General features: G+C 39.8%; 2 protein-coding genes across 4 annotated transcripts; both read right to left on the bottom strand.

The window, feature by feature from the left end:
• Positions 1-1,667: 1,667 nt before the first annotated feature.
• LOC122883179 (probable E3 ubiquitin-protein ligase DTX3) lies at positions 1,668-7,366 on the bottom strand. Its single transcript, XM_044211523.1, has 3 exons — positions 7,020-7,366; positions 4,662-4,879; positions 1,668-3,755 (listed from the first exon to the last, which is right to left on the bottom strand). The coding sequence occupies exons 1-3, from the start codon at positions 7,323-7,325 to the stop codon at positions 3,677-3,679; spliced, it is 603 nt and encodes a 200-aa protein (XP_044067458.1). The 5' UTR covers positions 7,326-7,366; the 3' UTR covers positions 1,668-3,676.
• A 2,026-nt stretch (positions 7,367-9,392) lies between these two features.
• On the bottom strand, positions 9,393-15,086 carry dtx3 (deltex E3 ubiquitin ligase 3). 3 transcript variants are annotated; one of them, XM_044211613.1, is made up of 5 exons: positions 14,594-15,075; positions 14,351-14,391; positions 13,000-13,802; positions 11,381-11,598; positions 9,393-11,141 (listed from the first exon to the last, which is right to left on the bottom strand). In XM_044211613.1, the coding sequence occupies exons 2-5, from the start codon at positions 14,361-14,363 to the stop codon at positions 11,066-11,068; spliced, it is 1,110 nt and encodes a 369-aa protein (XP_044067548.1). In that variant the 5' UTR covers positions 14,364-14,391; positions 14,594-15,075; the 3' UTR covers positions 9,393-11,065. The 3 variants fall into 3 exon arrangements, with proteins under 3 accessions (XP_044067548.1, XP_044067549.1, XP_044067550.1); XM_044211614.1 differs by lacking the exon at positions 14,351-14,391 and having other exon boundaries at positions 14,594-15,074; XM_044211615.1 differs by lacking the exon at positions 9,393-11,141 and having other exon boundaries at positions 11,415-11,598; positions 12,966-13,802; positions 14,351-15,086.
• Between the last annotated feature and the right edge of the window lie 466 nt (positions 15,087-15,552).

Below are 15,552 nucleotides of genomic sequence, written 5' to 3'. Positions count from 1 at the left end.
TGCAGAAGTATTCACTAGTGCATATCCGTACATACTGTATGCACAGATGCAGTCAAGGGCACACAGACAAAAGCCACAGAAGCACAAGCACCCATACACCCACCTTCACTTTACTGTTAAGCAAACAGCTTTAGGCACAGTGAATGAGCATGTCAGCGATGTGGGCTGAGATTCTGTCACACAAAGAGTGTGTGTGGAGACAGATGCCTCCTCAGCCTCCTCCTGTCCATTTATCTAACATATAAACACGGCCTGAAATATCCTTGTTCGTCCTTTATGATTTGGATATAGAGATTTTTAATTCATGGAAGCCAGAGAATCTTTATCTCTGTCGACTTTGGCATTAAAAGAGGAAAGTGGCCAAAGATATAAAAAACATACCTTCAAAGGTATGCAAAAGTAGGCTACGTCTGGTGGAGTTGATCCTCATTATAGTGAAGGGAGACAAAGAGTAGCGTACCCTGCACCAAGATAGACAGGTATGTCTGTGATTGGGTGGCTTTAGCACCAGAGGATGAGGAGGCAGGCAGGCGATGTGCCAGGGTTCTCCCCACAGCCAGAGACACTCTAATTAAGGAGCACAGTGGGGAGAGGAGGCGAAAACAACAGCTCTACATTGTCACATAATGATTTTCTTATCATCTCTAGTACAGGAAACACTGCACTTCTTTCGTCTGATGGGTATGCACATCTGTGTGTTTCTTGGGAGCCCCTCCTGAGCGGCCGTCTAGTCGCACCCAGAAAGTCTTGGTGCTATTTTCAGTGCCTGACAGGAGAACAACAGTGTAGAGCGATGTTTGATGGAAATGAATGAAGGCAGCTACAGATGTATCCATCTAAATCCATACACTGAGAGCTTATTTTCACTGCATTATTAATCCATTTTAAAAGGGGAGGCTTGTCACTGGCCATTTACATTGATGTATGTTCAATCCACCCACAATATTGCTCTGCATAATCACTGATACATATTTATAATTCTGGTTACATTTCTGCAATTCTTTGCCCCTATTCCCAGATGTCCAGATGGACAATGACAGGGAAGGGAAATACCTGCAGAGAGGGGCAAAGAGTTATTCACTTTTAATTTACATTCTGGACCTAAGCCCTAACTCTATAAATGAGAGGGCAAATGAGATACTGAGAGTCCATGCTATTTTATTTCAGTTTAATATAATATAATTTGCATTTAACCAGATTTGTGTTTGACCAGATGGGTCCTGGTCTGCTCTGTGAGAGCAGCAGATGCCCTGAGATCCTAGGCCATAGAAATCCCCCCAGCTGCTAAACACCAGACCGAGCCCAGTTACTCCGCCTTGTCACATGTGCACTCTTTCTGACATATAAATATAGGTTAAAGGTATTTCCTCATCTTATAACTCTGTACTGTCACCCCTGAGAAGAAGATCAGCTGGATATTATTCATATTCAGTTGTAACAAATGGCTGCTGGTCAGAGCCCAGTGAAAAGCAAAAACAGAGATTATGTGTCTTGCTTTGCTGCATGAAAAGAGATCTGAGACAATACAATGCTTCTCTGTTTGCAATATTTTCAGGTTTATTTGTGTTTATGATAGCTAGGACACTTGTTACACATTTAACATATGAGTACAGATATGGTGTATAACCTGCAAATTACCTCAATAAAAAAAGGAGAGCAGATGAGCCTTGAATTATTTTGTCTTTATTAATTAATTAAATTGAATATGCTATGAATGTGCTAACAGTATTTGCACTGTCATAAGAAATCCAGAAATGATCAGTTCAGTGTGGTCAAACACAAGGTGATAACCGTTCCCACGTTGTACATACAGTACACATAAGTACACTGCTGCTAAAACTGCCCCGAGCACCATAGAAACACATGACTCATCATCTATAGCAGATGCTCTGCTCCTCTCGTTGACTTTGGGCGATGAGGTTTGGGAGGTGCTGCGGGACTGTGGGTTTGTGATGATGATACAGCTGCATACCAAGCAGACGCCATCACATAGTTTTCTTTAAGGAGAGCATCACCCTCTAGTGGACCGAAAAATATCAGATGTTTGATTCGGACTAAAAGAGCTTGATAGATCCACAACTGGACTGGTGAAGTCTGATCACTCCTGATAGTCCTTTTGTTTGAGACTTCTTTTAATACACATTGACTGATGTCATATAAAGGCACAAGATTAATTAACGTGGTATTAAACATGTTATAGGATGATAGGATAAGACCGGTGATATTCGATTTTTTTGGTTGTTGTCAACATATCCCATGAAAGGATCATCTGTCAATACTTTCCGACTTCCCCGGCCTGTCTGTGACACTCGTTCCTGAGCCCATTCATTTGTACTGAAGATGCAAATCTTCACAAATATATATTTTTATTTTTTATAACGGCTAAATGGCTTCCTAAAACAGCTGGGCCCTATTGTTTTTAGCAAATGTAACTCACACAGAAGCAAATAGTGCATTTGTTGGAGACTATTTTCAGCCACGGATTTGGTACGTTAGTGAATATTAACAGCAGCAGGACTGTGTATGTGGGATCAAATTAAAACAACATACAGTATCCATGTTCACTGTAATGAAGAAACATGTCACCTGTTGATGTGTTTTTATTAGTTTTTGGACTACAATAGTGGTCTATGGCACAGAGGAATAAGCTACATCTTATGTAGGTTTTGGCTACACAGGCAATACTTGCTAGTAGGATCAATTCATTGTTGGTTTTGGTCTTTTTGTGAGATTTGTTGACAGTAAGAGACATAGAATACCATCAGACTTATCCTATAAAACATAATACACTACCTATGACAATACCAAATACATTATCGCCTTTCATTTCCCTAGGAAACTTTACCTATCCATTTCACAGTTTTCAACAGCAGTGAAAACTGCAGTGTGCAGTGGTTTCCTACATGGACCTCACTGGCTGAAATGTGTGGACAGAACCTGAATTTATCATACTGAACAATGTCAAAGCAGTCACCCAATGTCAGCTATAGTAAAGTAGGCTTATTTCATAACAGTTTGAGCTTGAAATATACCACAGTAATGATATGTTGGTGCACCCATTCCAGTTACATTCAGAAATGTGCCACAGATAAAACCAAGTTGCAGAGTTGTGGACAGTTGCGGCCACATCATCATCAGGATATATCACCACAGTCTATATCTATATCTATGCCCAGCCTTTATTCTGTTCTGCTCACTTTAGCCCTCAGGATTAGTTTGCCGGTTTTGACTGCATCCTTGTAGCCGACTGTGAGCCAGACCAAGTGAAGACTGCTTTTACCACCTGTTCTGCCTCCTATGGCTGCTTTTACGCACCAGACCTGTGATCCAGTGTTAAAAAGATGAGATATGGCATATTTACATTATTGAAATTGCTCTTTTACTACCTTTTAGTACCTACTGTACTATAAACATTGTATATATTAATATACTGTACAGATTGTGTTTTTTGGCATACTTAGTTGACAGTTTAAAATCTTTGGGAAAAGCCTCTAACCTTCATGTCTCAATATAATAATTCCATAGAAAAAGAGGAAGAAAACAAAACATATTAAAGTGTCAGTGATGAAGGCCCCTGCTTGAGGACTGCAGAAAGTGCAGACCTGAAATCAGAATCTTTATAACAATACACAGTATTAAATCTATTTGAAGGATGTCTTCTAATTGTCTTCACCCATCAGTCATCCTCTGTCACTCCATTACGACGAAGTTCCTCTTGAACCCTGAACAAATATTCTGGATCTGGATATCCAAAACTAAAATGAAGAAAGACAAACAAGCAGAAAATGTAGTAAGTACATCTCTGGAACAAGGAAAACTTTCCGTTTAGCTCAACCTGTATTTTTAATTTATCCAATGAAATTGGAAAGGCTTTGCAACACCAAAGGTTGTATAAATTCCTCATCCCACAGAGCACTACCAAATGTGAAAAACTGGGACTTAAAAAGGTCTTTGGCCGACAATGACAATATGCTATTCACGTGATTTCATTGTGATTTCCTGTAGATATTAATTGATGCTTTGCAAGTATTTTTACTTGCAGTGTGGCTCTAGGAATGGCAGACATGTACAGACATTCATGGTCCCCAGAGGATGAATTCTTATGACACGTGCTCTTTAAGATGAATTTCGAGCTTTGAGGATCCCATAACTTTTCATCTTGCGCCATCATCAGGTCAAAATTTCCGTTTTTCCAAGACTTTGGTTTATGACCAAATACTTGCAAAACTAATCACATTCCCATCAGCCTCAGCTGTACTTCGTGTTTAGCACTAATTAGCAAATGTCAGCATGTTAACATGCTAAACTATGTTGGTTAACATGTCAAATGTTATACCTGCTAAATATCAGCATGTTAGCATTGTCATTGTGAGCATGTTAGCATGCTGACGTTAGCATTTAGCTCAAAGCACCGTTTTACCTAAATACAGCCTCAGAGAGTCTACTACTGTAGACTCTTAGTGTTGTTTATTTGTTCCTACTAATAGTTCCCTTCACTGAAAATAAGGGTGGGTAGGCTTGTGATGTAAGAGAAACATAAGACCTCACATGAGAATGAAATTTATTTTTTGTTGTAAATCCTGCATTACAGCCAACAAGACAAACTTCTGTACACTTACAGGTTAAAAAAAGTGATTATTCAACAGCAATAATGTGCATACCTTTGTGGACCACCTCCTATGTTGGTCTTGTGGTGGATGTCGTTCCAGGTGATGACATTGTTGAGGCCTGTGGTAACAGATCGCCCAATGGTGAAGGTGAGTCTCCTGTCGAAGGCTTTCCTCAGCAGTTTCAGGACTTTCTCACCTTCCTCGCAGGCTGGCAGGAAGGCAATACGAGAGGTGCTGCTGTACCTCACCCCAGGGTTTGGATGCTCAGGCTGTAATATGTTAAACAACAGCATACACTGATCAACAATTGTGGCCCATTTGTGATAATGCTTAAATCCAGATGAAAATCTTTATGAACGGCAAGAATACAGATTTTCATGACCAAGACATTGATGCATTCGTAATATATCTTTACTATAGATTAAGAGGTAGAGCTCATTCTCAAATCTCCCTATAAGGAACTAAACAAGGACGAAGTTTGGGGTTGTTTCTACAGTCACAATTGGTAAGAAAAAGGCTGAATTCTACTGCCACTGGGAGGCAGTCCTTGGCATGATAACTGATGTTGCTACTGCAGCTGAAATACTCCTGAGGCCCAGAAAACATTCCCTCATACAACAGACACTTCAGACACTTTAAGATGCCTTCAATGTTGCACAACATCCAAAAATACTGTATAACCACTCTCTCTCACTGTCCCTCTCCTACACACACATCTCTTCCCTTTATATCCTGACTTGTATCTTAATACTGCGTTGTTAGTACGTTTTGTTTTTTTGTTTTTTGTGGATATTTAAATTTTTACCATTTGTTTTGGTCTACGTCTCCCATCTGACCCCCTATAAACACATCTTTGGCATGATGTGTGTGCTCTCTTTCTGTCACAGACAGACAGGCATGCATGCATGCATATACATGCACACACACACACTGTTCCTGCCAAATTTTCCTGCCACTGTTATGTTTGCTGCTTTCTCGTACATAAAAATATGCTCTAAAATGGGCTGGAAATAGAACTTGTGCCACATATTAACAGTCCAGTGTGTAGGATTTAGTGGCATCTAGTGGTGAAATTACAGTTTGCAACCATTTGAATACTGCTTGCATCACCCTCCCCTTCCAAGCGTGTAGCAGAAACTACGGTGGTCGCCAAACTCAGACCTATCTAGAGCCAGTGTTTGGTTTGTCCGTTCTGGGCTACTGTAGAAACATGCCGGCCTCCGTGGAAAGGGACCTGCTCCCAATGTAGATAAAAACAGCTTACTGTAAAGGTAATGAAAACACAACGATTCTTCTTCAGGTGATTATACACTAATGAAAACATACTTATAAATATTATATTCCATTTCTGCCAACAACTCCTCCTAAATGTTAGGAGCTAAAAAGATTAGGCAATTAATCAATTTGGTGATTGACAGAAAATCCAGCAACTATTTTGATAATTAACCATTTCAGTCATTTTTCAATCAAAAACACCAAACAGTGTCTGCTTCAAGCTTCTCTAATGTCAAGATTTGCTGCTCTTCTCTGTTTCATATCATTGTAAACTAAATATCTTTTGAGTTTTGAATCAATCAGACAAAACAAGACATCTGAAGATGTCATCAATTTTTTGGCACTTCATAGACTGAACAATTATCAATTAATCAAAAAAATAATCAGCAGATGAACTGATAATGACAATAGTCACTAGTTGCACCCCCAGTTGAGAGTTACCACACTTTAGCAAGTCTCTTTGGCTTTGTGTTATCTTAAATATTATGTCACAGAAAAGTGTCTGTCATTGATCTATTTGTCAGTAAATGGAAGCTATGAATTGTCCTACAACACATTAATTAAAACAAGAATTTGAATTTGTATAGTCTAATTTTAACAGAACATCCATCAACCAATCTATCAAAAAATGACTTAAAGAATATTGTTGTTACTTAGAATGGGAAGTATATTCCTATACAACAAGGCGAGTTGTGAAATAAGACATCAAGCACACTTTGTCCTACTCCACTCCACTGTTTCTATGGCAACGGAAGGATGCGCCTCTGATATCACTTCCTCATATCTTTAATAGGATTCCCCGCACGCCTCCATAACGGTTTAAACCTAAATAGTTTACAGTGGATGTTGATTTACAAAAACGGACTGGACCTAAGAAAGAAATCCATTTAGATGTATAACGTTTGGGTGACGCCCAAGTGAACTGGTGGCCATTTTATCATACCTAATCCAGATGTTGTAATGTGTCCATGCAGGGCTGTCGAATTGTTACAAAAACAAAACGCGGCGCCCTCTGGGGGACAAATATGATATAAAAAGCAGCTGAAAAATGTAGTCAAAGTACACTAACACAAGCTCTGTTGATATGTTGCTACTCATGCTGCTTCTAGCTTCCGTTAAAACTGTCAGCCTCACCCCTTGTATCCCTGCTGGAAAAATGTACTGTATAATAATAGATCCGCAGTGCTCAAAGCCAGGCAGGCGCTGCCAGCTTCGCGTCACCGTCATCGTGCCCTCCGGCTGGGTCCCCGTGTGCTCTCCGTGGTAGGTGTTGCATATCGGACAAGCTGGCTTAAACTTGAAAACAGAGTCGATACACTCTGAGCAAAAAGAGTGGAAGCACTTTAACGTTTTCTTCTCCTGAATTTTGTCCAAGCAAATGGCGCAGTCTTCCGTACTTTTAAGGACGACATCAGAGTGCCTGTTTGGTGCGTTTTCCATTAGTTTCCGGTATGTTGCCTTTCCGTATATGGTTGAGAGATGTGACGTCAAAATTTTAAAAAAGTAACAATTAATTTCCACTGGGTGATGCACATCCACGTGCAAGGAAGTGGTGCAAAAACTGTCCTGTGATTGGTTTGAATTTGATACTGTTGGCTCTGACAAGAAATTGTGGCTTTGATATCTGTAGCACATTTTATGAACCAAATATTAACAAAAGGTTGCCCGTAGTGGTGGAATGTAAGTAAATTTACTATACAATCCGGAGGTACTTATACTTGAGTAATGAGTATTGAGTATCCCTGTGTAGATAAAAACGGCTTATTCTAAGGTAATGAAATCACAACGATTCTTACTTTCAACTGATTATACAGTAATTAAAACATACTATATTCCATTTCTGCCAATAGCTCCTCCTAAATGTTACACGCTGGACCTTTAAGAGGGAAATGTACTTTTTTACTTTTTTCCCACTTATTTCACAGCATGTCACTAGTTACTTTGCAGATAAAGATTTTAAAACTATAATGAGCATATGCAATACAGACGTTGTTATACAGTAAAGTAAACCACACAACAGTATATAAAGTAGGTAGAATTAGGTCCATCCCAGCCAACTACATTAAAATGCTGCTTATGCATTAGTAATAATAATCCAATAGTATAATTTAGAATAATGCAACATTGACGGAGGTGATTTTTCCTGCATAGTGAGTGATCTTTATGCCAGGTGTCCTTACTAATAATTCATCTTTAATTAGGTGATGCTCCTCTGGTTAACATCTCTTCTTTAAAAGAAAGCTTTCTGAGAGATTGCCTTATGAAGAAAAGATGTTAAAACTAAAATGAGTATCCTATTGAGTGTTTCATAACTGAAGGCCTCTTTGCAATTCTCTTCTTTCCAAAAGTAATTAATACTTTGACAAAAATCTAAATAAGTGAAAGAATGACTGATTTCAAAATGCACTCAAACAAATAAATGGTATACTCTAATTCTTCAATCAACCAAGTATTGACAGTATAAGTATTGGGCCACAACTGATATTTCTTCATAAAGCCAATGTGTACAGGTACCAGTGGAGATGTATTAGTGCCTCTGAGTAATTCATTCATTCAGTATTTATAAATTGTTTATATAATCCCTTTTTCTTGTGTTCAACATAGCTGTCAAAACTGTGAGTCTTATTTGTGGTAGCATAGGATACATAACAATTATTTTATTAAAAGACTATCTATTGGGCATTTTTGCCTTTAACTGATAGAGAGGCAAGCAGGAAATGTGGGGAGTGTGAGAAGGTTCCCAGCCGGATTCAAACCAGGACTTTGTGGTTTGCGGGATACACATCTTAGCCACCGTGACAGCTCATACCAAACAGTTCTTTACAATGATTTACAATGACACCCCTGATACCAGTGGTGTCATGTAACTAAGTACTGTATTTAAGTACAATTTAAAGGTACTTGTACTTTACTTGAGTATTTCCATTTTATGTACTTTGTACTCCACTACATTTATTTGACAACATTAGTTACTAGTTACAAAACATAAATCAATAAATTCTGATATATTATTATGGACTAAGGTACCCATCAGTATATAAAGTACTTAGCCCAATCATTACCGACTGCAACATTAGTGACATCAGTGATGCTTATGCAGAAACACATTACTAATTATAATCCAGTGACATAATATATATTATATATTCTGTAAATGAGTACTTTTACTTTTGGTACTTTAAGTATATTTTGATGCTAATACTTAAGCAAATATGGCCCACGTTATTACCCATTTGTAAGGGTAGTTATCTTACAAAATGAGGTCAAATTAAGTATACAGTATGAGGTATTTTCAAGCTCTGTTCACACGACAGTCATGATGTTGTCCACTAGATGGCACAAAGTGCATTAGCAGAGTTTAGTATCTTTGTGTTGCAAGAATCCTGCGATGCTACAGGGGAACAATTCAGGTCAAATCTTGATTAAAGGCGACATCCCTAAGTCATATTCAGTTGCTTATAATGCACCTGGTTTATTTAGAGCCTACATTGAATATCCAACACAAACCCAAACATAACGTTTTATTCAAGTATTAAAATGTAAAGCACATTATTCTGAATATCAACAAAGTACGAATCAACACAATTAGAAAAGCAAAACTCCAACTTTTCCTTAACAATCAATTTGTAATATGTGTAATCTCTCCAACTATCCATTCTCCTGACTCCTCCTAAGTCATGTAATGCATAGAAATGTTTGCACAGTAGCTTTAGTAAACTACAATCCTGTGTCCCAAAAATATTTCCGTTGGTCCCTTAACTAAAATACAAAGGGCATGAAAACATAATAAAAGGGTATTTGATGTGTGGATCTGACCAGTCAAATTAATGACAAATTTACCAATAGCCAAGCAGGTTATTACACTTTCACACATACAGCTTTATCACTTCTGAGGGTTTTTTCAACATTTGAACTACAAGAATGTTTATGAAGGAGAAGCTAATTTAATACACATTAGTATACATATTTTCATGAACTGTGCAGTGTTTGTACTTAAAGCCAGATAGCATAGCTACAAACATAATGCTGTTTACCTATCAAATAACACCGAAATATGCCCAAATTGCTTACCATTCATTAGTAACATCATGCTTGATTTTTATCAAAAGTGAAGATAAGAAAGGCACAAAAAAATGAGATCAATACCCCCACCCGAAATCAGATGCATTGTTCCCGAAACATTTTCTTTTGTTATTTTTTCACTGTGTATCATTTATTATCTATTTCGATAAACAGTTACCTCATTTTAAATAGGAACATTAGCAGGCAAATCTCCAAGTTTGACAGGGACAGAGGCATAGATATTTAAAGAGCTTTTGTGCCTTTGATTTGGTTTAAGTGGTCTGTATGCCCTTTATATTTGACATCGTCATAAATCTGGTAATTAATTGAGCACATTACTAACAACTGAGGTAATGGGCTCAACACCTGGGAGACATCTTGAAATAAGCTAATAGCTGATGGCTGCACGGACCTGATGCCCCAAGCACTCTTCCACAGAAGAAGCAAAAGCTATGACTCTGACTTCACTGAAAAACAAACTCCCTTACCAAAGTGCCTGTGAGTGCTTTAGATTGCAATAACTTCTGAAAATGAATTCTTTCTATTGAAGCAGTGCTATTCTGCCATTTACCAAAGTACTTACAACAGGTAATTAGTAACAATCAAATTAAGAGACCTACTCAACAAACATTTCTGGGGAGATAAAACCAAGAATGTGTGCTTGTAAGAAATCAAGAAATCCCCAGAGTAGAAATAAACATTAATATAACATAAACTGTCTTTATAACATTAAACTTAGACTTCCTAAATAATATATAAGTACCATGAACACACCACAATGCTCTTAAATAAGTGCATCAGATATCTGTCCTATTGCCAACAGTGACAGGTAGAGGATTGTGTAATACAAGAATGCACTGCACTCAAAGTATTTTCTTTCACATGTAGCACTGGGTTAAGCTGAACTCTGGAGGAAAAATGAACAAACAGAGGAACAACTAGTGGAGTGATGTGGGCTCTGCTGCAGCATTAGACGCCTGTCTGCTGAGGGCCTTGTCTTCAGCCATCCTTAAAAGGACGGGCAGTCTCAGAGCGCACCTGGAGCCGAGTCATGTCCACCGCAAGGACACTCGGAAAGTCCTACAAAGTCTTGGAAGAGTCGTCATTTTCATTTGCTGTCAGTCCGCCGTGATGCCTTTCTCTCTGAGCTCCTCTGTCACTCGCACCAGGTAAGTGGGGTCTGGGTAGCCAAAACTGTCAGGAGAAATAAAATAAAAAAACATCACTGCATCTGTATGAGCTCAGGCAGCAACAGTGCCATCTAGCCAAGGACATCAACTGATAACTGTAGCATTTCCTTATCAGGAACTTGAATTACATCAGTCTTTACTGAGCCCTTTTCTCAGCTACCACACCTCTAAGGGAAGGTGTTGAGGCATTTATCAAATCAAATCTCAGTGGCCATTCGCCTCCAGCTAAAAGGCCATACATACCAGCGGGGCCCGCCCCATATTGAGGTCTTGTGGTGAATGTCATTCCAGGTGATGACATTTTGCATGCCCGTAGTCATGGAGGTACCGATGGTGAAGATAAGGCGCTGTTCGAAGGCCCGGCGCAGCAGGCCCAGCACACGGTTCCCCTCAGGACTGTCAGGGAGGTAGGCCACACGGTCAGTTCCTGGGTACCGAACACCTGGGTTGGGATGCTCTGGCTGTTGGCAACAAAGGAGTTAAAACAGGATCAGTTTAAAAGGGGCATTAATAGATTTAAAACAATTGTGTCTGTCTATTGGGGTACAGGACACTTTGTTACTGGCAGGGAAGAAAACTGCAAGCTAGTAAACGTGGATGTAAACAATGCTGGATTTAAAATACCTTAAAAAAAAAATCATCTTAGCAAATTTTTATGGAGGAAGGAAACGCACTCAACACATTTGTTAGACCTCAAGAATACACACAATGCATTTTGGTGAGCAACACTGAATGTAGGGGTGGGCGATGGTATATGTATTTTATATCACAGTAATGGTATATATCACGATACAGTAAGTTCTGTAAATTCAATTAAGAAACGGTTTAAAATAACCATATCTTACCGTACTTCATCACATTTGATTATTTTTTTCTGTTATTTGGAACTTCCATACAAACAAAAACAACTCCTGTTTTGTATTTACAATTACTATTCCCTCTCCTCCATGTTTTCTTGTCACTCTCTTCTTCTGCAGTAGTTGGCAAACCAGCTTAAAGGTGCATTACCACCACCAACTGATATCTCGCGATATCACGCAAGAATCCAGCCCTGATTTGCTACATACCCTGCCCCTAATATATAGCAGAGACACCAAGGGATAGCTCCCATGGAGGAAATGGTATTTCCAAATCTGTACTGGTGGACACATTTCTACCATCGCACAGTATATACTGTCATATCACCCAACCCTAATTGAATGTAAACATAAGTTTTGTTTGTTTACAAGAAAACTCCACAGGGTCCCTTTAAATCACTGGAGTACCCCTTTAAGGTAAAAGTCCCTCTGAAGCAAGACTGGAATAACACCCTGCTTCCTTAACAGATCCAAACCTTAATTTTTACTATTTAAATTTGGGATAAATATACAAAATAATTTGTAGTGAGTGTTTGCCAACTCATAATTGCAAATACATGCCTGTTTTACTGCTGTTACACAAAAATTACTGATATAAAACACACCTTACCAGCATCAGAAAACGGTGCATTAAAAAACCTGTCAATTCATTTGAGAAAATAGATATCAGTCAAGGACAGAAAGGAAGATTTGCACAGTCAAGCGGAGGGGCCAGATTGTTAAAAAAGACTTTGTGGTTTCATGTAGTACTACCTACATACATGATTGGACTAAAGAAGTAAAATCAATTAGATTTCATGCCAAATTAAGACTCTTGCCTAAATGTATTATTTTTTTAATAAGTATTCTATGCAATTTTAATATTTATCAATATCTAATGATCTGTATTATTTATCCAAAACAACTGTGAGTTGAGTTTCATTACACCCATTGATGATTATCAAAATTGCAAGTTATTACTTAATACTTACAGTCTGCATCTGCACATGTTCTTCGTCTACTCACCGCCTGTAGGCCAGGAGGGAAGCTGTAGATGATGCAGATACACCCATAGCCTTCATGGCCAGGAAGCTCCAGATCAGGGTCTCGTTCTACGATCATTGTACCATTAGCAGGCTGGTTCCCAATCAACTGGCCGTACACTAGCCGACACACAGGACACGCTTTCTTCACCTTAAAGGCTTGATCCAGGCAAGAGTGACAGAACGAATGGCCACACCTCTCCAGGATAGTCTTCTCCACTATGTCCCCCATGCAGATTGAACACGTTTTGTTGTCCTCTGCTTCATTATGGGAAGCCAAGCTGGAGTCCATGTCCTTCCTCTGGGCTGCCTCGTGGAGCATGGCGCAGGCCTCCTCATCAGCAGGCTTCCTGAACCTCTGCTGCTGTCTCTGGGAGCGCCGAGGCTGGGGAGGTGGAGGCTGAAGCAGGCTCCCCTCTCCATTCGGCTCCAGGACTCCCACACAGGGCAGCAGAGCCCTCTTCCTCTTGGGTCCCCCCTCCTGTTTGCTCATTTCTTTGCGGGCACAGCGGCATAAGTCAATGAAGGCTTTTCGTGTCTCGCTGGAAATGGGTCCATCCATCACCCCAGCTCCAGTGCTCCTGGAGCCTTCCACCGGCTGCAGCCTCACGGCGCAGCAGCCCCCCCTTTCTCCTCGCCTAATGATACCAGCGCTCATCCCCTGCTTGTGCTGGAAGTCAATGAGCCAGGGCCGCCCAGCTGCAGCCAGGTAATCCCACACTGCCTGTGAAACCAGCACCTCATCACTGCCCTGGCCAGCACGCACACTCATCTCATCAGAGGAAACTGCAGAGAGGTACACAAAAGTCATCAGCACATTAGTGTATGAACAAAGGTATTCAAACAAACACAATTTGCACTTGTGTGATAATAAATCTAGTTTTAAAAGTTGCCCCCTAAGGCTATGCACAAGCTGTTTCTATGTGTAGTATGGGCAATGATGCTATCTTTTGCTCAGAAGTGGCTACAAGAGTGTTTTTGCTTCTGCTGGCTGTTATGACTTTACTTTCTTTTCTAGGTGGCCTAACAGCTCAGGCAATGCAAATGAAAAGCAACATGGTGTCTGTTTCAGTTGTATTGTTTAGAGTGTGTCTGTGCATGACAAAGTGAATCTAATATCTCTACATGGGTGGCTGTTTGCAGTGGCTGCAACACGTCAAAGAAATATACAACAGGCAGTATCGCGGCATTGCTGAGGACGTATCAGCTGTTCAGAGATTCACACTGTAAACAAAGGAAACTAAACCCCGTCATACGCGGAAAACATGAAAGCCAACTGACAGCCACATGCAAAAACAAGAGTGACACTCCTTTAGGTTGAAACTTAAGGTTACCTTGTGATCCCATAAATCCCTTCAATTGCGAATAAAGCGTCCTGTTGAACAGAAAAAGAGAGGAAGAAAAACTGAAGGACTGGAACAAACGTTATCACAGCTGCTCGGCGGTGTTTTGACTGAGCCATTCTCCGCAGCAGCAAAGCGAAATAGGGCTTTTTCGCAACATTAGCTTAGCCGTTGATACATTTCGCGTCAACATTTAGCTAAGTGCTTTTCCCCCTGATTACTTCGGTACCTCACCCTTTGCCGTAGCTCGTCGCTGCCTGTCAGGGAGGTTTCTGGCTGGATTAAAGAGCACAGTGCTCCATCAGAGGAGGCCTTTATTTCTGACGTGCTGCTGCAGTCTATCCGCGGATAATTAGTCTTTGGTAGTCAAGACATGATATCCAAACGTATTCCCAGCACATGTCTCTTTAGGTTTTCAACAGCCCTTCCCTGGCCCTGGCAAATGTCATCCAAAATCCTGCACCTCGTCCCCAGTCTCGCCAGTGTCTGCCTTCCCGTACGTCCTTGGGCTAGGCGTAACACAGAGTAAATAGCATTTGTAGTCACTCTTTTTATCTGGCTCCGAGCACGCTAGCTATGTGACAGTTTTCTCCAGGCAGATAATTTGCTCTTTCTTCTCATTTTGAGTCCGTGCCCTCCCTGTTGACTGCACAGGCGCAAACATACCCATTAATAAGAAGGAGACTGGGACCTACGAGAAAATAGGACCAGGAAGTTCGTCACTGAGCTGACAATGATTGGCTGACAAATAGTGGTTTGTGTGGGGTTTTTTTAATGCTGTAAATGAATCATACTTTTGTCGTGATTAACAGCTTCAATGATAACGCAAGGCTCATACACACTTGTGTCCAGCCCACGCGCCATCGAGGGAATACCCACTCATTCAGTTATGATGCAAATTAAGCTGTCTTTCAGGGTACACAGGCTTATTGACAGCGATGATGTAATTGTTAATACTTTTGACAGAATACATTGTTTGGATAGAACTAGAGCTTTTTATGTGAGCACACTGAGGTTTTTTTTTATTCATTACCACAGTCATACCAAATGGCTTGAGAGATTAGGCTATAGCTGAAATTGTATAATAACAATTATAATATTATTATTATATTCATCATTTTGTTTGTCTGTATATATATATATATATATATATATATACATATATACATATATATATATATATATATATATAT

Source organism: Siniperca chuatsi, linkage group LG10, assembly GCF_020085105.1.
Source record: "Siniperca chuatsi isolate FFG_IHB_CAS linkage group LG10, ASM2008510v1, whole genome shotgun sequence".
Taxonomy (NCBI): domain Eukaryota; kingdom Metazoa; phylum Chordata; class Actinopteri; order Centrarchiformes; family Sinipercidae; genus Siniperca; species Siniperca chuatsi.
This window is presented reverse-complemented; position numbering and strand designations above follow the sequence as displayed.